The sequence below is a fragment of the Macrotis lagotis genome, chromosome 2, assembly GCF_037893015.1.
Source record: "Macrotis lagotis isolate mMagLag1 chromosome 2, bilby.v1.9.chrom.fasta, whole genome shotgun sequence".
In the NCBI taxonomy this organism is placed as follows: Eukaryota; Metazoa; Chordata; class Mammalia; order Peramelemorphia; family Peramelidae; genus Macrotis; species Macrotis lagotis.
In genome coordinates, this window is record NC_133659.1 from 258,985,840 (window position 1) to 259,008,906 (window position 23,067).

At 34.6% G+C, this 23,067-nt stretch overlaps 2 protein-coding genes across 2 annotated transcripts in view; both read right to left on the bottom strand.

Annotated features, from left to right (window-relative positions):
• The window catches only part of SPATS2 (spermatogenesis associated serine rich 2), a 144,011-nt gene extending 125,306 nt beyond the window's left edge, over positions 1-18,705 (bottom strand). Inside the window, exon 1 of the mRNA XM_074225991.1 lies at positions 18,621-18,705. Within this exon, the coding sequence (XP_074082092.1) occupies positions 18,621-18,645 (25 nt within the window). The 5' untranslated portion in view covers positions 18,646-18,705. The remainder of the gene's footprint in view (positions 1-18,620) is intronic.
• A 141-nt stretch (positions 18,706-18,846) lies between these two features.
• DNAJC22 (DnaJ heat shock protein family (Hsp40) member C22) overlaps positions 18,847-23,067 on the bottom strand; it is a 75,672-nt gene continuing 71,451 nt past the window's right edge. The window contains exon 4 of the mRNA XM_074225995.1: positions 18,847-18,921. The gene's annotated coding sequence lies outside the window, so the exon portion shown is untranslated. The remainder of the gene's footprint in view (positions 18,922-23,067) is intronic.

The following is a 23,067-nucleotide window of genomic DNA, read 5'->3' on the forward strand; positions in this document are numbered from 1 at the left end:
ATTAAAATGTCCATAATCCAGAAATTCCACTATTCTCACAGTATTTCTCATATATGCTCCCTTCTCTCCATTCATACAATCACACCCTGGTATGAATTCATATAACTTTCCCCCTAAACTACTGGATTAGTTTACTGATTATTCTTCTGGCCTTTGTTTACTGCCCACCACTCCAATGTATCCTCCGTTTAATAACCAAAGTAATCTTTCTAAAGCACAATATTTAATCATCTTACTCCAGTCTACTCAAATTACAGTAGCTACTTATTTAAAATGAATGCTATTACCTAAATTAATTTAAAATATTTAGCAAGTGAACAGCAGACTGTGGAACCAATTTATAGAACCATCATCAAAAGAACAACATTCATTTGGAAGAACAAAAAGACTAAAATCATTGAAATTATCTTCTACTTACACTTTGCATGTAGTCTCCTCCATTAGAATATAATCTTCTTGAGGGGAGAATACTGAACCCTACCACTGGGCCCAGTGGCACATAAGGAGTACTTGATAAATTCTTGTATAGTATATACTTAAATATGTATTCACAGTCTCCCCATTAGAACATAATCTCTTTGAAAACAGTCATTTTTGCATTCTTTGTATTTATATCTTCAGTACCTACACATGAAAAACACTTAACAAATGCTTGTTAACTGATATTGTGGAAGGTGAAAAGTCTAGATCTGATGAGTGATTGGGGTGGGGTGAAAAGGAGTTGAGAACAAAATCAGGGTTGAGAGTTTGGAGGACTAGAAGGATGAATGTGGAATAGTGCATATGCTCTAAAAAACTTGATATACTGGCTAGTTTTACACAAGTCTTTTCTCCCCTTTTAAGTCTCCTTCCTTCTCTCTGTCAGAAGGAATGACTAGTTGAGTAGAGGAAGAGAAAGTAGTCTATTCAGAAATGAATACGATGTAAAGACAAAGGCAACAATAAAAATGAGATACAAATTTTTAAAATATATATCCATTATTAATGGAAAAACAAATCAAAGTACAGGAATTTATAGTGTCATCTCTTATATTGCACCTTTTCAGCTGTGCCATTTTCAGCTGATTCAATCAATATTTGGTCCCACACCTTTGATACTATTTCACCTCATTACCTGTGGTCAAATAAGCATGCACAGATAGCAAAGGTTAGTTTGGCTGGAATTAAATCAATAGTCAAAAAATCAATAAACAAAACATAAATTAATGCTGATAAACTATTTTACACTTGAGAAAAAAGAAGAGAGTCTCAGGAGATTTACAACAGTTTTAAATTTTTTATTAAAAAGTAAGAACAGATCTTCAAAAAAGGGATTAAGAGGATAATGGATTCCATCAGTGCAACAATCAGGGACAATTTGGGGCTGTCTGCAATGGAGAATACCATCTGTATACAGAAAAAAGAACTGTGGAGTTTCAACAAAGACCTTTAATTTAGAAAAAAACTGGCATCTTATTGTCTGATCTTGCTATCTCTTATACTTTATGTTTCTTCCTTGAGGATAAGATTTCTCTCTCATCACATTCAATCTGGATCAATGTATACCACGGAAACAATGTAAAGACTGGCAAATTGCCTTCTGTGGAGGGAGGGAAGTAAGATTAGGGGAAAAATTGTAAAACTCGAAATAAATAAAATCTTTAAAAAAAGAGGATATAATGGAACTATAAAAAGAGATAAGGGAAGCAAAACAAAATGTAAAAGGATGGCTTAAACCAAGATGATATATGTATGCCTGAGACATTTGCCTTACATAATTCTCCAAAAGTACACCATTCTATCATTCTGAAATTATATTTTCCATAGTTAAAAATTTGAAAATTACCATTCCTTTACTATGTCTTGTGCTAAGGATCAAACTAAAACTCATGATGTTATTAGCAAAGTCTTTCTCAATATATATAATGTCTGTATAAATTGGTTTTCCTAAGTACATCATATGGATAGCTATGATGACTAGTCCAAAACAAAGAACAACCATAATTCTATTAATTAATAGGTAATCTTTTAAAAAGATTTGCATTGAATGCAGATAAGCAGGCAGTCAAGGGCCTTTGACTCTTCTGTTGTTAATTTTGCTTTAATTTGGCACATATTCTTTATTGATGATGTATTTCTTTACTCTTGTTACTTTGAGTATCCTCCTGGATATATCTTGAAGGATGTTGTTTCTCTCCTTTTCAGATAAATTTTAAACTTAGCATTTGCACTGGGAAATTTCCAAACTCTAGGAGAGAATTATGATTCCCCCTCCCTTCCAGAGTATAGTATGATGGAGAGGTCAGGATTTTTATTAAGGACACAGACAAGCAATTAAATACCACCTTACTCCACCCCTCTTCTCAGTTCAGCCATGCTAAAAGATTTCCCCAGGTCTCTGGTGTCTGCAACAGAATAAGTTGCTAGCCTCTATTACAGAAATTTAACCTCTAAGTAAAGTCTTAAGGGTCTCATTGTTTAAAAGGATTTGCTGGTTCCAGCATTAATTCTGCCAATTCCTCTGTGACCGCTGATTGGATAGTAGAGTCAGCCCACTTCTTACAAACCTTCTCGGTAATAATAGACTCTAGAGAATAGCTAGGAGGCAATGGTATTGATTTTAATGTCTAATCTTTTCTGTCTTGTGCCATTTTTCATCAGTCTGAGGGTAGATCTCCCACATATGAAATAACCCTTACAAATAAAAAAAAAAATTCACTTCCTTCCCTTTCAGATTTTTCTCAATTCCACTTCAGGAGGGAAATACTTAATCATAAAAACCATAAGGCAGTAAATGAAGATACTGAAAGCCATTGATTGTTAAAATAACAACAAAAATCTCTTATCTTTTAAGTAAAATCAAAACAAATCATTTATTGATCCTCAAACATTCTAGTATGTTTTATTTTGGGGGTATTTTGGAATGTTTTTGTAACCTAATGGAGATACTAAACAACAATAGAATGTGTTCTCGAGTCCTCTCAAGAGGCCTAGGTCCAAATGCCGCTTCTGTCAAGTTATTAGCTTGTTAAAATGGTCAAATTACAATCTCATCGAGTTTCAGTTTTCTCCCATTTACAAGATAAGGATAATGAGATATGTAGTATCAATCTCACAAGGCTGTAGTGATAATATATGTAAATTACTCTGTAAACTTCAAAGCACTATATAATCACAATTATAGTTACTGGCAAAGTGGATTAGTCTTTAGTCAAGAGGGCCTGAATTCAAAATCTGCCTCAAATATTTCCTAGTTGTCGGACCCTGAGTGAGTCCCGTAACTTTTCTGTGCTAAAGAAAGATTATAACAGCACCTGCCTCCCAGAGTTGTAGGAATCAAATGAGATAATGTATATAAAATGCTTTGCAAATCTAAAAAAAAAATAAAAGCTAGGTGCTACTGCTGCAATGCAACTCTCATTACTATAGCTACTATATCTATTTAATTTTATGATATGTTTTATGCAATTAAAAAACTGCAGTACTAAACAAACTATTTTGAGATGTCAACTCTCATTTATATGTAGTAATGAATGACTGGGACAATACGAAAAATAAAAATCCATAAATCATTTCCAAAATACAAATTTCTGATTTTAACCTGACTCTCTTCCAATATAAATCTTTCAATGACAAAGCAGTAAAACTGACTAAGAGTTTCAATTCTGGGGGGCAGCTAGGTGGCTAAGTGGATAGAGCACCGGCCCTGGAGTCAGGAGTACCTGAGTTCAAATCCGGCCTCAGACACTTAATAATTACCTAGCTGTGTGGCCTTGGGCAAGCCACTTAACCCCATTGGCTCACAAAAAAACTAAGGAAAAAAAGGAGTTTCAATTCTTCTACTTAGTCATTGATATCTTATAAGAAAGGAAATATGCAATGATGGAGGGGGAAAAAGTCAGCTGGTGGGATAATATGAGACCCAGATAATAACAAACTAGAAAATCAGTCTGAAAATAATAAACTATACTTTTACAAAATGCCTCTTTAGGTACTACATCAGCATTAGAGCTTAAAGAAGAATGTGTTTTTTTAAAAAGATAACTGCCTCTTAAAAATTCAAAACTCCCTAACAGTAGAAAACTCTTTCTAAAGCTCCTCATGCTTTTAACCTCTCATTCTATCTTCATTCTTAGAGGTTAAAATAGATCATAGACTTCCAGTGCTTTAGAAATTTCTAAAAGAGTTTTAGCTAAATATCTACTTTAGGTCTAGAAAAATTTCAGTTTGTATCCTTAAAAGACAGCCCCGATATTCTTCTTAAAACTTACAAATACTTTTTATTCCTCCCTTCTCTTCCCTGAGTAAAGAAATAGGTCAATTCTGATTGCATGATTCTATAACTAATAAAATCCTAAGCTCTCCTTTAAGTTAAAATATTACAAAGTTGTGTTTTTGAAATAAAGATTTTTCATTCCTCACTCTGTTTTATTTATTTATTTTTTTAGGTTTTTGCAAGGCAAATGGGATAAGTGGCTTGCCCAAGGTCACACAGCTAGGTAATTACTAAATGTCTGAGACCAGATTTGAGCCCAGCTACTCCTGACTCCCGGGCTGGTGCTTTATCCACTGTGCCACCTAGCCACCCTCACTCTATGTTTTAAAATTGTAATAATAAGTTGACACTGATCAATAATTTATCTAGATTATCTAGATTCAGATACTTATCTATCAGCAATTTCTCTGTGTGGACACTTTAAAAAAAAATGGTATACCTAAATAATCAAAAGATGTCACTCAACATAATGAGCAACCTGAAAGTGTTGTCTTAAAGCTTAACTTTTATATTAGTTAATACCTTTAGCAACTTGTACATACAAAACTGTCAGAAAGTAGCATAAGTATGTGGTAACAAAGCAGGCTAGAAAGAAATATCTTTTTCCTTTTTTTTTTCCTGTATTTAACAAATTTCCTTTCTCTGTACTGTTCTTTACAAGCAAACCCCCTAAACCCTAAAAGCAAGGAATGTTCCTAAGAAAATAGGCACTCTGTTAAAATAGTTAATCTTATAAAACTGTTAGACCTTCCCTATTTCTATATTTACAGTATTAGCTCACTATGCAATCCTATCTAGTTGCCTCCAAGTAATATTATCTGTCTCTTCCATTAAACATAATAAATTCTTTAAGGCTTCCCTTGAGTTAACAAAAATTCTAACTCCCAGGCAAACACCTTCAGTTAAGTACTTATCCTAAATTTAAGAATGTGTGGTTAACCTAAAACTCTGCATCCCTTAGACATATGCAAGAAGACAACTTTATGTCATACATTAAGCCACTCATTAGTCCCTCTCTGGTACCTCCCTGGTACCTCCAGTCCTGCCCCTAAGTCCCTTCCCCAAGGGTTCTTATAAAAAGTCCACCTCTCCCTCTCTACTAGACTGATCAGGGAGATTGCTTTTAGCAAGCCTCAGTTTCAGCCCTGTTGTTATAGCAACTGTCATACCTCCTTTGCCTGGTCACTATTTTTTTGAACTAAACAATACTTTTATTCCATCAGAAACATTTTAAATAAATTTAAATTTAAAAGAATTCAGTACCTAATTAACAATATTCATTATTTATAGCAACAAACAAACCAAATGGAATATTTTATTTTTCTTATGGTCAAAATAGGAATGAGTTCACTCCCTGGACCAGTCATACTCTGCCACACTAGGCCCTCATAATCTTCCAGAATCTCTCTCCCTTGCATCTTCTCCTGTTTTCCATTTCTCATTCTTTCCTTTCGTTTTAATGAACAAATACCTTTTTTTCATCTTACCCAAAATTGAATTTTATTTTTCCAATTATATGCAATGGTAGTTTTTCAAAATTCATCCATTTGCAAATTTATGAGGTTCGCAGTTTTCTAATACCTTCCCTTCCCTCCCCATGGGGGAAAACTGATAAAAATTGTTTTCATTCATGTTTAACATATTTACATTTTAGTATGCTGTGAAAGAAGAATTAGAACTAAGAGGAAAGAAAAACACCATAAAAAGGAGGGGAAAAAGTGAATATAGTATGCATTCTGTTTTTTTCTTCTGGATGTGTATGACATTTCCATCCTAGCTTTTAAGTATTCTCTTAACTTCCATAGGAAGGCTGGTATTGCTTTTGTATTGCTTATTTACTTGTGGTAAACTTTATAATAGTGGGGTTTTTTTAATTCTTACATTGCTCAGAGAGCTCTATGATTTTCTCACAGCTGTCTCTAGGATCTCCCCCACCCCCCACCCCCCGACCCTAGCTGACCTCTCTGGTTGCAGTAATAATCCCTGAAAAATAAAAACAATTGATATAAATGAGTAAAAGATTCTATGATGCCCTCTCACCTTTATCACATTCCCAAACTTCCTCTCTGTACCTCTTTCAAAAATTGCTTCAAAACTCCCTTTCTTCTACCAAAGATTTCCCAATAAAAACAGTAACAGGATTGTACTGAAGTGATATTGTTAAGATTTCACAATTTCGCTGTAAATAATATTAGTTCTTGAGAATAGAATCTAATCATTCAATGCTATTCCAATTACAGTGATAGCTGGATACTTATTGGTTTCATGACTTGTCAAACCATTACTAATACATTTTGATGAGAAAAAAATGTTTCAGTGTGCCATGACTGCTCAATGCAAGAGAAAATGTCCACTCTAGATGAAACAGAGGTCCAACAGAATAGTTCAAAGGTCAGTCTCAAGGTGGCTCACCAAGAGTGCAGAACTCCCACTTACTCACTGTTTGGGCCTAGACTGCTTCAGAGTTAAAGCAAATGGCAATTGTTTCTGTTTTGGCCAGAAGTCCTGATCCCCTCCCAGTCGAATTTTTTTTTTTTGGACTAAGCAAAATGGCTATTCTTGGACTCTTTGCCCATCTCTAACCTTAATCACTGAATGGACTTTGCCTCAGTCAAACTATAACCAAGGAAAGACCACAACTTTAAAAGGCCAAGGTCTCCCACTGCATCCAAGGCTGAATCTTATCTGGCCACTGGAACCAGATGGCTCTGGAGGAGAAAGTGAGGATGGTGACTTTGTACAGCTCCCCTCACTCAAATCCAATTCATTGCATATCATGGCATCACCTACCTGCTGTCATGGTCTTCTTTGCTCTCAATCAAAGGACAAACAACAACAACTCATTGTGCCAGGAACCCCTCTCAGAACAAGTAAAGTGAAGTAAAATTTTATTTTTATGTAATTACTTTTTTATTCATTTATATTTAGTTTTAAGGTTCTGTAATACAAAAAGTTATTTTTTTTAATATTGGCTCAGTAAAATGTGAAAGTTCTGAGAATTTTCACAAATTATTTCTAATGGAAAAAATTTGTTCCCTACTCGGAGGTTTTTCACTTATCAAGAGTTCCCAAACAAATTAACAATGAGTATCAAAGTACCGCTGTACTTAGGAAAAGTAATAATTTTAATAATTCATTTTGTGATAACAATGGTTATACCACTGTTTCTAATGCTAGCCTGACCTTGACCAGATGAAACCAGAATGATCTGGTTTCCTTCTACCTTTAGTCAGTTCATGCCATATTATTTTCATTGCTCTCTTTTCCTATTTTTTAAATTTCATGATTTTTATGAATGGATAATTACTTTAGGTAAAAGTACAAAAACCATGGCTTTTAAAGAGTATATTATTGACATTGTAGCAGTTTCTGGTGTGTTGAAGTCTATAACATTTAAAGAATCACTAGAAGACCACAATGAAACAGATCAGGCTCATTAAAGGACAAAATAAAGTGGGGTTAAAAAATAAAAAATTTGGGACAGCTAGGTGACACAGTAGATAGAGCACAGGTCCAGAGTCAGGAGGACCTGAGTCCAATCAGACTTTATACTTAATTAGCTGTGTAACCTTGGGCAAATCACTTAAGTGAAACCCCAGTGCCTTGCAAAAATCCAAAAAAGAAAAAGAAAAATTTTTAAAGAATCTGAAAACTAATGTTGCAAAATCAGTCCTTAAAAAACAAGCAAAGACCCTCAGAGAGAGATCTGGCAGTTGGAGGAGTTGTACTTAATTTTCACCCTTGTTATAGTGTGACACAAGAGTCTTTTGGAAAAAACAGGAATTCAGTGTTTGATTGTTTTTTAAAGCTGATAACAGTTGCTTTGAAGAAAAACTTATAATCCAAGACACACAAATGAAGAAGTCAAGAACAGAAAAAATGTCATTTTTACTAATGAAGTAAATTTTTTCACTCAAGATTTTATCAAAACTATTGTCAGTTGGGCAGTCACTTAACTCCATTGCCTTACCAAAAAAAAAACTTAACTATTGTCAGAAGTCCAAGTGAACCCGTAAGATGACGTGGTCATCTTCATCAAGTTGTAAAATATCTAATCAAAATAGGTTTGGGAATTTTTAAAATTTCTAGTGGATATGTCCTCCATAGAGAAAATAGTAACTATGATAAATCAACTGACATACAGAAGGAAAAACTGTTCCAAAATTATAGAAATTCTCAAAGAGAGACAAAGTACTGCATCATAGGCTAAATATCACAGAAGAATAAGAATAAGAAATGTATCCAAGGGGCACATAGATGGGACAGTAGATAGAGCACTGGCTCTATTCAAATCCGGTCTCAGACACATTGCCTGGCAAGTCACTTGGACAAGTCACCTAGCCCCATTGCCTTAAATAAATAAAATTTTAAAAGAAGAAATGTATCTAAGATATGGAGATAAGCATGCTTCACTGCCCTAGGAATTATGGGCTTTAACATCTGTCAAAAGTTATACTTAACATGATTAATGTGGATTAATGATGAAGAATTAACGGTGTTAAAATCTTGTGAACCCAGTTATCACTTCTATTACAATAGATAAGAATAGAAGCAACAACAAAAAAAAAAATAGATGCTTCTCGTGAGTAGAGATGTCATTCTTTTTATTTTTAACTCCAAAATTTAGTGCATAGGATATATTAAGTAAACACTAAATGTTTACTGGGATAACTAGGTGGCACAATGGATGGAGTACTGGTGCTGAAGTCTAGAAAATTCATCTCCCTGAGTTCAAATCTGGTCTCAGAAATTTATTGGTTTTGTGATCCTGGGCAAGTCACTTAACTGTTAGCCTCAGTGTCCTCATCTGTAAAATGAGCTGGAGAAGGAAATGTCAAACCTCTCTAGTATCTCTGCTAAGAAAGTCCCAAATAGGGTCTCAAAGAGTAGGACATACCTGAACATCAACAACAACATTTATTAACTGATTGACTGATTCTAATTTTATGTGAATAAATTACAGAGAATTAACACATTTCATCACTCCTGCACTAAGGAAAAACATTGGCATAGACATTACACTCTGGCATAGACATTAAATTATACAAAGTCCTCCTTCAGAAAGATGCATTACACCAAAAAGCACTCAGTAAACATTTGTGGAATGAAGTGGGTCTGAGTTATTACTCAGTAGTGCTTTTCTTCATCTAACTGATTCCCTAAAATATTTCCCATAACAATTTTTCTAACAATTTCTCGATTCTCAAGGTCAGAGTTCCATCATTAGCCTTCAATTTCAGAAATAAGCCAATCTCTTTTTGCCTATGAAGACAAGGTTATTTAATATAAGCTTTGTCATTTCAATATTATCCACCAACAAAATTATAAGCAAACTAGAAGATCAAGGAGTGGGAGTAGTTTACCTATCAAATCTATAGAAAGGGAAACAGTTTATGACCAAAGAAGAGATAGAGAACATCATTTAAGGAGCAGCTAGGTGGCTCAGTGAATATAGAGCACCGGCCCTGGAATCAGGAATACCTGAGCTCAAATCCGGCCTCAGACACTTAATAATTACCTAGCTGTGTGGCCTTGGGCAAGCCATTTAACCCCATTGCCTTGCAAAAAAACCTTAAAAAAAATGAAAGAGAACATCATTAAAAATGAACTATATCATTTTGATTACATTCAATTAAAAAGCTTTTTTTGCACAGACAAAACCACTGTAAAAAAGATCAAAAGAAAAGTAGTAAATTGGGAAACAATTTTTGCAACTAGTATTTCTCACAAAGGACTCATTTCTAAAATATACAGAGAACTGAGTCAGATTTTCAAAAAAACAAGCCATTTCCCAATTGACAAATGGTCAAAGGATATGCAAAGGCAATTTACAGATGAGTAAATCAAAGCAATCCATAGTCATATGAAAAAATTGCTCCAAATCATTGCTTATTAGAGAAATCCAAATTAAAGCATCTCTGAGATACCACCTCACACCTCTCAGACTGGCCAGTATAACCAGAAAGGACAATGATCAATGTTGGAAGGGATGCAGGAAATCTGAGACACTAATACATTGCTGGTGGGGCTGTGAACTCATCCAACCTTTCTGGAGAGCAATTTGGGATTATGTCCAAAGGGCAACAAAAACATGCATACCCTTTGATCCAGCAATACCACTACTGGGTCTATACCCTGTACAAAAATATTTATAACAGCCCTGTTTGTGGTGGCAAAAAAAATTGGAAATTAAGTGAATGTCCTTCAACTAGGGAATGGCTTAACAAACTGGTATATTTATGTGATGGAACACTATAGTTCTATTAGAAACCAGGAAGGATGGGAATTCAGGGAAGCCTGGAAGGATTTGCATAACTGATGCTGAGGGAGATGAGCAGAACTAGAAAAACATTGTACACCCTAACAGTAACATGGGGTGATGATCAAACTTGATGGACTTGCTCATTCCATCAGTGCAACAACCAGGGACAATTATGGGCTATCTGCAATGGAGAATACTATCTGTATCCAGAGAAAAAAATTATGCATTTTGAACAAAGACCAAAGACTATTACCATCAAATTAGAAAAAAAATCGTTATCTTATTATGTAATTTTACTACCTCATACTTTATTTTTCTTCCTTAAGGATATGATTTCTCTGTCATCACATTAAACTGAGATCAATGTGTAACATGGAACCAATGTAAAGACTAACAGAATGCCTTCTGTGGGGGGGGGAGCAAGAATGGGGGGAAAATTTAAAACAAAATAAAATCTTTCTTAAAAAATATTATCCATCAACTTTTTTTTACTCTGTGCCTCTTCAAAAATCTATTTTGCTTCTGACCACTAGCTCCCTTAATCTACCCTCCCTTCTCTTAGACCCTCTCTCCTTTCTTATCCTCTTTCCCTCATACTTCTTCGTATGCAAGGAGCACAACTAGACAAAACTGAATGTGCATGTCATTCCCTTTGGAGTCAATTCCAAAGAGAATCCAAAAGAATCCAAAGAATTCAAAAATTCAAGCATTGCTCACCCTTCTATCTTCTCCTTTATGTTAAAACCTTTTTCTTTCATGCTTCTTTTTTTTGATTTGTTTTTGTAAGGCAATGGGGTTAAGTGACTTGCCCAAGATCACACAGCTAAGTGATTATTAAGTGTCTGAGGCCGGATTTGAGCTCAGGTCTTCTTGACTCCAGGGGCTGGTGCTCTGTCCACTGTGCCTTCATGCTTCTTTTAATACGAGACAATTTTTCCATTCTTCCTCTTCCTTCCCCCGTCTCCCAGTGCATCTTTCATTTTCATCCCATTATTTTTTTTAAATCATTCTTTCACAAGCAACTCACCCCCAAGCCCCCATCCATGTATATTCCATCTAATTGATCTAATAATTATAAAATTAGTAAGAGTTATAATTATCGGGGCAGTTAGGTGGCGCAGTGGATAGAGCACTGGCCCTGGAGTCAGGAGTACCTGGAGTACCTAGCTGTGTGGCCTTGGGCAAGTCACTTAACCCCATTGCCTTGCAAAAACAAAACAAAACAAAACTAAACTAAACTAAACTAAAAAAAACAAGAGTTATAATTATCATCTTCCCATATAGGAATAGAAACATTTCAACCTTTTTCAACCTTATTCCCTTATGAGTTCTCCTTCATGTTTACCTTTTTATGCTTCTCTTGAATCTTATTATTTGAATGGCAAATTTTCTATTCAGGAATGCTTGAAAATCCTCTCTTCTTCATCCATGAAAGGATTATATTCAGTTTTCCTGAATAACTTATTCTGATTGTAATCCTAGTTCCTTTGATTTCTGGAATATTATATTCCAAACACTCTTCTCCTTTGAGGTGGAGCTGCTAAATTCTATGTGAACATGACTATGATTTCACAGTATTTGAATTGTTTCCTTCTGGCTGCTTGCAATATTGTCTTCTTGACTTGGGAGATTTGGCTATAATATTTCTGAAAGTTTTCATTTTGGGATCTCTTTCAGGAGATGATCAGTGCAATCTGTGGCCACAAGTGCTATCACTCCTTTGGCCTTGGGACTATAATCTAAAACTGCATATGAGCAATTCAACAGGGTCTTGAACCCAGTGCCAGCAAAAAGTCCCCTGCAATCTCCTTCTGACCAGTTGTTTAACCTTGCCTACCATCAGCCACCACCAGTGGACTGAGAGTGCAGTTGTCCCCAAGGCTTACTTGCTGGCACTGCAGGGCAACCTACAGCACTCCAGGTGAGACAAACCTCCCTCCTGCCAACCTCCTAGGTTGTCCTGGGCTATAAAATTGTTTTAGCCAATCTTTTGTTGCTTCAACCACTCCAAAATTTGATATGAGGTATTATTTTAGAGTTCTTTGGAGGTAAATGCTGAAAGATCAAAGGGATTAATAAAACTAAAAACAAAACACTGAATTAGCAATTCATCCTACATATTCCCATCAGATTCATCTCCTTAAAATACTAATTTCCTTATGTCATGCCCTACTGAGATTATTTTATTGGTTCCAGTCTATTCATAAGATAAAATCAAACTTAAAAACTCAGTATGTGACCCTCAAAGACACAATCTCACCCTACCTATAATTTTAATTCTTTATCTTTAAGAACCTTCCACTCTAATATATCAATATATACTAAAATGCCATGATTATTCCTGATTCTAAAGCTTTGTTTATGCTGACAGTCTTGATCAGAGTGTCATTCTGTATGTCATTTGCCTATCCAATCCTACTTACTCTTCTAAATCCTAACCAAATGACACCTCTCTAAAAAGTATTATGTTCTCTAGACTAAAGTGATTCTCTGTTATGGATAATGCATTCTATGTCTGCATGTCTCATTTTGGCAAAATCATATATTGTCTTACATTGAACTTTAACTCTCATGTATGTTGTATCTTTTTTCCTAGTCCAGATTGAGGGGAGACTCCTGTGAGGAAGGCAAAAGTTAGTGGGGAGAAATTTTCTTTTACTGCTTTAAAGTTTCATTAGCTGAAAGAACACATGAAAACAGTTTTGTACATACAGAAGTAATTTAACAGCTACTTTTCAACAAATGAATGAGAGGAAGGATCACCAGTAACAAAGGTCACATGAAGTAAGGAAGCTCACTCTTTTTGTTCCATCCAATTTCAGTGGTTATTTAAACTGGGACTACAAAGTTCTCTGTCTATAGTTCTCTACCATCATTTGTTTCCTACAATTCCCATGACTGTTAGGCTCCACAAAAGAAACTTTCATCAAAGACAATTTTTATAAATTCCCTTTAACTATTACTTCCCCAGGATCTGTGGTATTTATAGACCGTTTCCCTCCGTATTGCCATATGGCTTACTCTCTTCATTGTAACATCTCTAATGTTACAGATTTATAACTTAGCAATAACTTGTAACTAGCATGATTCAGAATCGAGTAACTAAGTTCAAAAAATAGATGTTAATTATTCAGTGTGAAGTTATTAGCTTTCTAAAGGATTATTTCTACTTTGCCCTAAACTGTCGAATATTTCTGTCAATGACTTTATACGTGGTATGCTCATTAGACATAATGACATTGACAAAGTCAAGATCCAAAAAGATCTTGACAGGCTACAGGACTGGACTGAATTTAATAAAATATACTTAAGAAAAATTTAGGTTTATAAAATAAAATAAATCTCACAAGAATAGTAATAGAAAAAGATTGAGGGATTTTAGTGGGCTGCATGTTCTATATGAGTCAACAGTGGAATGAAGCAACCAAAAAACTGAATGTAGTCTCAGGCAATATCACATAGCTTTGAGAAAAAAGGAATGATGGTCCCTCCATACTTTGCCATAATGAAATCATATCTAGAGTATTACAATTCAATTCTGGGTACCACTGTTTAAGTAGAATGTTTATCATCTGGAGCACAGGGGGAAGAACAATCAGGATATTGAAGTGCCTTGAATCCATGTTAGGTGAAGAATGGCTGAAGGAATCTAGAAAGCTTAGTCTGGAGAAATAAAGACTTAATATGAAGATCTATCAAGTGGGAGAATAGTTATAAGTTGGAGTTGGAAAAGTTGGAAAAGAACTTAAAAGTATAGAAGAGGAAACTATGGTTCAGATAGCTTCAGATAACTTGCCAAAGGTCACACAGCTAGAAATATCAAGAGACATGGTGTGAAACCAGATTTTCTAACTTCAGAGCCAGCATTTTTTGAATTACAATTTTAGCTGCAAATTTATACTTGACATAAGGATGAACTTTCTAACAAATTATCCAAAAGTAGAATGGGTCATGTTGGAGCTGTGAGTTGGTTTTTGAAGCAAAGTCTGGATGACCACTTCTTGGATTTCTTGCAATAAGTTAATTTTTTAGCTATAGGTTGGATCAAAGGGCCACTGAACTTTTTTCCAACTCTGAAACCCTTTAACTCAAGTTTATATATTCATAGCATCCACCACTAAAACACCAAATTCTAGCCAAATTAAGGCAGGCTGAGGTTTCTTCTTGCCTATTCTAAATAGAAAGCAAATGGAGTATATGTAATTATATAGGACAAAAGTGTTACACCTACCAGTATATAGAACTGACTCATATATTTATTTTTTTAAAAAAAAAATCATGACTTAGGTCTTCAGAATGAATATTTAGCTGCTCCCCAATCAAAAATCAATTTCAACATTTTATAAATCTGTATATCAGTGGAAATTTAAAAATCTGGAGGGAAGAGAAAGAGTAAATCTTTTAGCTTATTTATTATTTTTACTATTATTAAGGTGAGGTAGATTTTTAAAATAAAACTATTTCCATTTAAATTCTTTTACAACAGAAAACACCAAAAGATATTCAAATTTTCAGTGACTTATGTTATCATGAATTAACAAATCTACTGGAGACATAAAAACAAATCTCAGAATGTCACCATGTAAATGGGATAGATAATTCAAACCACTTACAGATATTTTTGTCTAATAAATTTATTCAGTTAATGCTAAAATAGCTGTGGTTCTGATATCCTAAAACAACCTGAGGCAACAGAGTAAATCCGTCATTTTATAAATGGGTGGACAAGCTTATAATATTAATTATATAAAAGGGTATACAAGATTGTAATATTTTATATACTTATCATGCTCTTTACAATGAGTTAGTCCATCACCACATATATCCTGGAGGAGCAGTGAAGATGGACAGGAAGAAAGTGAGCTGAGTACCATTTGGGAAATCATGCAATATTTTTAAATGATCCTGAGCTGCTCTCTGATACACACACACACACACACACACACACACACACATATATATACACACACACACACACACACACAAAAAAAACATCTTTTAAGATCAGCATTCTCCCAGTGAGGCTGTACAGTTACAATAATGTATGACATAATATTTGAAGAATTGAAATTGCTAGTGACTCAAAGAACAGAAGAGAAATACAAAGTGGGTATAAAACCTTAGGCAAATTAAAAATTATGGCTTCAATTCAGTGTATGGAGTAAGGAATATCATTTAGGAAACATATGTTCAGAAAAAAAAACAGGCCACTCTACATTGGGACCCATAAAATGTTAAAAGACCAATGGCAAGGCCTCAAGCAGATAAACAGGACATTTTTTTCTGGAACTCAGGGATAATAATCATAGAGGATGAAGAGGAATACTTTGTAACAATGGAGAAAGAAAAATAAACATAGTGAGATAATGGAGCCTTTAAAGTTAGGTTATATCATACTTTTTGGTTCATAGATTATTAATGCATTGAAATGATTTATATGTACAGATTTGTTTGTTCTATAAATGTCTTTGATCCTTTTTTTATTACCACACCATGCCCAGGACCTTTATTTAATATGATTATGGCAGATTAATAATTCCTATTCAGTTCTCACTAATCACAAGCTAATAAATATCCCAATAAAACTGACCTAATCAAATATGGAAAACAAAATTAGAGTAAAAAAAAAATTACCTTGAGGATCTGACCATCTGCATCAGTAAGTAGTAAAGCAACCTAAGGGGCTTTCTTCATAGGTACTGCTTGCAATGTACCCATTTTTTTCTTTTTTGGGGTAGTAAAAAAAAATCAGAAACCAAGTGCATGACCATCTTTTGAGGAATGACTAAGTGAACCGTTGTATACAAATAGGATAGACCATCACTGAACCCTAACAAACAATAAACAAAGAACTTATTGATACATGAGGCTTATATAAACTAATATTAATGAAGTAAGCAGAATCAGAGAACTAATATGCATGATAACTACAACAATGTACACAAATACAAAGAACCAAAACTGACTGCTATGAATCTTATGCACGGACTCGGAAAAGAAGTGGAAAAAACATGAATCTCTTTCCTTTCACTACAAGGTAGTCAACTATTTCACACTCTCAAATACAACTGGTGTGCTGGTTGGTTTTTTTCCCTTTTTTCCCTTTCTTTTTTAATTTTTATAGAGGGATGGTTTTTTGCATAATGGGGGGAAGAATATATATGGAAAAGAGTGGGAAATTGCAATGAAGGGCATAATTTTAAACGCTTAATGCTTCTGACAGGATCTCTCAATAACTAATGTTTTTTAAAATGTAAAAAAAAGGTGCTTAATATAAAAAGGAAACCACTAAATATACTGGATTTGTCTTCTAGGAAAGTGGGAAGTGCACAAGGCATTTTCCCACTTGCAGGATAAAATCATCTTGCATAATATTTCTAGTATAACTGACAAAAGAAATTTGAATTATTGATGACCAAAGTTTGAAAAATCAAATGTTGGGGGAAAAAAGATCAACATTTGATATGGAAAACTGTATCACAAAGGAGAAGTCAGTTTCTTTTGGTCACTTCTATTATTCCTGAAAATTAAGATTTCCAATTTGATAGATTCCTTCCAAAATGAAACCAGTTTTTTGAAGAAGTGTGTGTGTGTGTGTGTGTGTGTGTGTGTGTGTATGTGTGTGTGTGTATATGTGTGTGTGTGTGTGTGTGTGTGTGTGTGTTTATCTTAAAAAAGGAAATGTGAAATAAGAAAGTTAACATTTAAAGGAGATTCCTTCTCACTCAACACAAAAGACCTGACATAGTGCAATGTCCTGATTTAAACCTGCCAAGATACCCTATAAATAATAGTAGATGCTTATATGTTGAACGAATATATTGAAACACACCTCCAATGACTTATAATATACCCTGTAATTTTCTTCTTATGACTAGATTAATCTAATTTGCAATTATTTTAACAGTATAATTTTTCTTTTTAAGTTTGTATATATATGCCTATTTCAAGAAAAGTTTTAGTATGAAACAACATATGATCAAAACCTTTTCACTCCAGAGCTTGTTCTTTTGCATTGGTCTGTCTCCAAGGAGATGTCAAGACCTGTAAATAGAAGTTCTTACTTTTCTTGTATGAGTACCCTAACTCCATTGCTCTAACAAATGCCTATTCCTTAATTCCAGATTAAAAGACATTTTTCAAAATATGCATTGATTCTGACACTCCAACTTAAATTACAATTTGATTAAGACATAACAATACCACTATTGGTTCTATACCCGAAAGAGATTATTATTATTTCATTTGTACAAAAATATTCATAGCAACCCTGTTTGTGGTGACAAAGAATTGGAAATTAAGTGAATGTCTTTCAACTGGGGAATGGCTTAACAAACTGTGGTATATGTATGTCATGGAACACTATCATTCTATTAGAAACCAGGAGGGATGGGAATTCAGAGAAGCCTAGAAGGACTTGCATGAACTGATGCTGAGAGAGATGAGCAGAAACAGAAAAATACTGTATACCCTAAGAGCAACATGTGGGTGATGATCAACCTTAATGGACTTGCTCATTCCATCAGTACAACAATGAGGCACAATTTTGGAATATCTGCGATGGAGGATACCATCTGTACCCAGAGAAAGAATTGCAAACCTTGAACAAAGACCAGACTGTTACCTCTAATTTTAAAAAACTGTTATCTTATTATGTAATTTTGCTATCTCTTATACTTTATTTTTTTCCTTAAGGATATAATTTCTCTCTCATCACATTCAACTTAGATCAATATATATCATGGAAACAATATAAAGACTAACAGATTGCCTTCTGTGGGGGGTGAGGGGGGAAGCAAGATTAGGAGAAAAATTGTAAAACTCAAAATAAAATCTTTCAAAACAAAAAAAAAAGACATAACTCTCACTTTGGCAAAACTGAATGTCTTAACACTAGAATTTTTTTTTCCTGATTATCTTAGAACATCGTATTCTAATCAATAATTTTCAGACAATAAACAAAGATCTATGGCATGATTTTCACACAGAGTAAACAAGTATTTACCCTGCTAAAATCATAATAGTAATTACAGAAAGATGAAATTATGGATCTATTATAAGCACAATTTTTAAAATAAAAAGCATTAACAAATGCAATCTTACCCTTCTGATTTTGTTTCTTAGACATCGTAGTTTCTCTGCTTTCCACAAGAGAGTAGAAAATTATTCCTTTGCCTTGGATGAATTTTGTACAATTTGATCTTGTCTTCAATTTGAAACAATAGGAATCTGTGGTTGAAGGTGGCAAATTCCACTTGCCAAGAATGAAAAGGTGGCTACAATTGTCAGAAATTTTGCTCACTGGTTCCTGTTAGCTTCGACCTTCTAGATAACAACTTCTTGTCAGGAAGTTTGACTGCAGAAGATCATGTCTCCTTGTCGGTCTTTTTTCTATAGATAGATTCTAGAAGGGGGGGGGAAAGAAAAGTAGTTAATATTCCGAAAAGCTATTGCATGCAATAAAGCCTCTGAAAGCCATGGATGAAATGCTTATAAACGTTACCTAAAATTAAAAATTATCGTGAAGTGAAAATCTAAATGATAAATTAGAGAATATACTTCCTACCTCCATTCCCCACTCTTTACCAGCCCTCCCCCCCCAAAAAACTTTTAGATTTATATTTAAGACAATTTTACAACAAAGAAACCATTTATTCTCATTATACATTACATTCTCTCTCTCCTAATCATTATATTCTTACAAAAAAAAAACCCAATTCCTTTAACCACCTATTTACAATCTCACCTAAAACTTTCATTCTACATCTTGTGGATCTATTTCACTACCATCTTTTCACTTATCCTCACTTAACCTGTCAATCAATGAACAAATTTTATTTTTTGTCTATTATGTCAGGCCCTGTGCAAAGGGCCTGATATAAAAAGACAGTTTCCTGTCCTCAAGAAGCTCATAGTCTAATGTAAACATAGTCACAAAGTATAAACTAGATATGACACTATAACCAAGGGGGACTGGGAAAGGCTTCCTGCAGAAGATTAGATTTTAAATAGGATTTGAAAGTAAGAGAAGCCAGGAGATACCATTGAGGAGGAAGGGCATTGCAAGCTTAGGGACAATCAGTAAAAATGTCCATAGTGAGAGTTGAATTTAGTATCACCGGTCCAAAGAATATGTCAAAGGAAGAAAGATGCAAGAAGACTGAAGAGGGGTGGGCAGTTTATGAAGATCTTTGAACATCAAACAGATTTCGTATTTGATCCTAGAAGTGAAAGAGAGCCATTGAACTTACTACATAGGGAAGTTTATGGGGGGGGGTCAGAAAGAGAGCAATTGTCAGAGTGAACTTTAGGAAGATCACTTTGGCAGCTAAATAAAAGATGGACTAGAATAAGAAGAGCCTTATGGCTGGCAGACAACCAGAAATCTATCACAACAGTTCAAGTATGAGATGATGAAGTCTGGATCTTATCCTCTAAGTGTTGGAAAAAGGAAGAGGGCATATTCAAAAAGGTATTACAAAGGTAAAATTGACAGTTCTTGAAAACAGAACGGATGGAAGGAAGGAAGGGGAAGGTTATGAAAAGGGAGTGAGAAGTCAAGGATTACATGAAAGACTGAGAGGGTAGTTGTATCCTGGACAGTAACAAGAAGTTAGAAAGATGGGAGGATTTAGGAGAAAAGATATTAAGTGTAAATTTTTTTCTTGGACTAAGCAAAAGAGGCCATTCGTGGCCTCTTTGCCTCATCTCTCTTTTACCCAGCCTAATCACTGAATGGGTTTTGCCTCAGTCAAACTGTGATACCAGTAGGAAGACCACAGCTTTAAAAGGCCAAGGTCTCCCACTGCATACAAGGTCATCTGCAGCTGTCCTGATCCCTATCTGGCTACTGGACCCAGATGGCTCCAGAGGAGAAAGTAAGGCTAATAACTTTGCACAACACCTCCTCACTTAAATCCAATTCAGTTGCATGTCATGGTATCATCTCCATGACTCAGGGTCTTCTTCAAGAGCAAAGGACAAACAACAACCCATTATGCCAGGAATTCCTCTCAGTACAGGTAAAGTGAAATTAATTTATTTTTAGGTAATTAATTGCTTTTTTATCCATGTCTATTTATTTTTAAGGATCATTATTACAAAACAGCTTTATTACTTAATATTTCCCAGTAAAATGCGAAAGTGGGAAATTTTGAAGAAATCAAAGTATCAATAGGTATATGAAGAATACGTATGTGATGATGAGCATCTAAATCACATTGAGCTGGGAAAAAAACAAGTCAGAAGAATGCTACTGGGGCTACAGATAATTCAGATGAACAAAATTCTGCTGTAGGTTCCTCTGTTAGTCCTCAGTCCATGTGAGAAGAGCTCCAGTCCTTCATGTCCTGGCTGTTTTTGTACTCAGGTGAACAAGAAGGTATATCAATTGCCCAAGCTTTAGTCCACTGAGCCAATTAAATATGGAGAATGTTTCTGGTACATTTTTTTTTTTGGTAAGGCAATGGGGTTAAGTGACTTGCCCAAGGACACACAGCTAGGTAATTAAGTGTCCAAGTCTGGATTTGAACTCAGATCTACATGACTCCAGGGCAGGTGCTCTATCCACTGCGCCACCTAGTACCTTTCTTTGAAAAACTAGACTAAGTTGGCCTGATTCAGGGTCTTAAGATATTGCTCCTACCATACAGTGATCATGATCTTGGACAAGGCAAGAGTAATAACAGACATGATTGAAACCAGGGAACTGCATTATACTTACATAAACAATTATCAATTCCTGATATACATGCATTAAATGGCAAAGATCTAAATACTTAAATTGCAGAAAGTAAAACTTAACAGTTGAGGACCACACAACATACTCAAACCTAAATCAATCTTACAAAAATATAAGCAACAAAGACACTAAAGATCTGAAGAGAATTTTTAGAAATCAAACATAACAGATATCTAAATATTATTGAGAACAGTTCTGATATAACTCATGGGGGCAGCTAGGTGGCGCAGTGGATAGAGTACCGGCCCTAGAGTCTTGAGTACCTGAGTTCAAATCCAGCCTCAGACACTTAACAGTTACCTAGCTGTGTAGCCTTGGGCAAGCCGCTTAATCCCATTTGCCTTGCAAAAACCTAAAAAAAAAAAGAAAAGTGGATATTCTGATATAATTCATGGTTTATAAACATGAATTTGTTCCAACACAACAGGGAACACTTTGGGTATGAGGTAAGTTTCATGTATGCTTGCTTTCTTCTAAGGGAAGTAATAAGAATGCCCCAAACTGCATATCCTATTTCACAATCATTCACAAGCAGCAGATCTTCCTGTGCCCATTTCAGCTACTTTTCATATTTCTTGCATATCTCCTGATCCAATAGGAATTATGGATGGAAGAAGTCTGGTCTGAATCTCAGGAATATCCCTATACCTGGAGTTTTTACTTGAACATCTTGTTTTACAGAAAGCAAGGACAGTTACCATTTTAAACATGTTACATGTTTCTTTCTTCCTTTATTTCCTTTTTTTTTTTTTTTTTTTGGTTTTTACAAGGTGAGGTTAAGTGACTTGCCCAAAATCATACAGAAATTAAATAACAGGTCAAATTTGAACTCGGGTCCTCCTGACTCCAGGGTCGGTACTTTATCCACTCTGTCATCTATATGCCCCTATTTATGTTTCTTAACCATTTAACATGTGTGAAACTGAGGTACTTTTTTATCAAGTTGTTTTCATTGTCCAATCTTGCACACAGTGGTGCAGTAATGTGTACATCTCATAGCATATATTTCTCAACTGCATAATATATAAAAAGCCTCATAAGTAAATGTAAAAAGTAAAAATATTAAATCCATCTTTTATATACAAATTATTTTCAATAGTGTCAATCTTGCACACAGTGGTGCATTAATGTGTACATCTCATAGCATATATTTCTCAACTGCATAATACATAAAAAGCCTCATAAGTAAATGTAAAAAAGTAAAAAGATTAAATCCATCTTTTATATACAAATTATTTTCAATAGTGTCTTTAAATAAAAAAAAATTAATTGTAGACTAAATAATTTTTTTCAAGGCAACTGAGGTTAAGTGGCTTGCCCAAGGCCACACAGCTAGGACTGGATTTGAACCCAGGTACTCCTGACTCCAGGGCGGGTGCTTTATCCACTATGCCACCTAGACGCCTCTGAGACTAAACAATTTAATCCTTAAGAACAGGTGGGTCTAAGACAAATCAGTGAAACAGCTAATTTCAAAGACAATTACAACACTGAGACAACTTTTGGGACTGTACCAAAGCAGCTCCTAGGGAAAATGCATATATACACTTTCATCAAAAAAAAAAAAAAAAAAATGAGAAATGCAGAATTGGGTATGAACCTAAAATATCTATAAAACCAACAAATAAAAATCTGAACTAAACACTAAAATAGAAATTTTGAAATCAAAGATGTTAACTTATTTGGTTTTTTATTTTTTATTTTAGGTTTTTGCAAGGCAATGGGGTTAAATGGCTTGCCCAAAGGTCACACAGCTAGGTAATTATTAAGTGTCTGAGGCCGGATTTGAACTCAGGTAGATATTCCTGA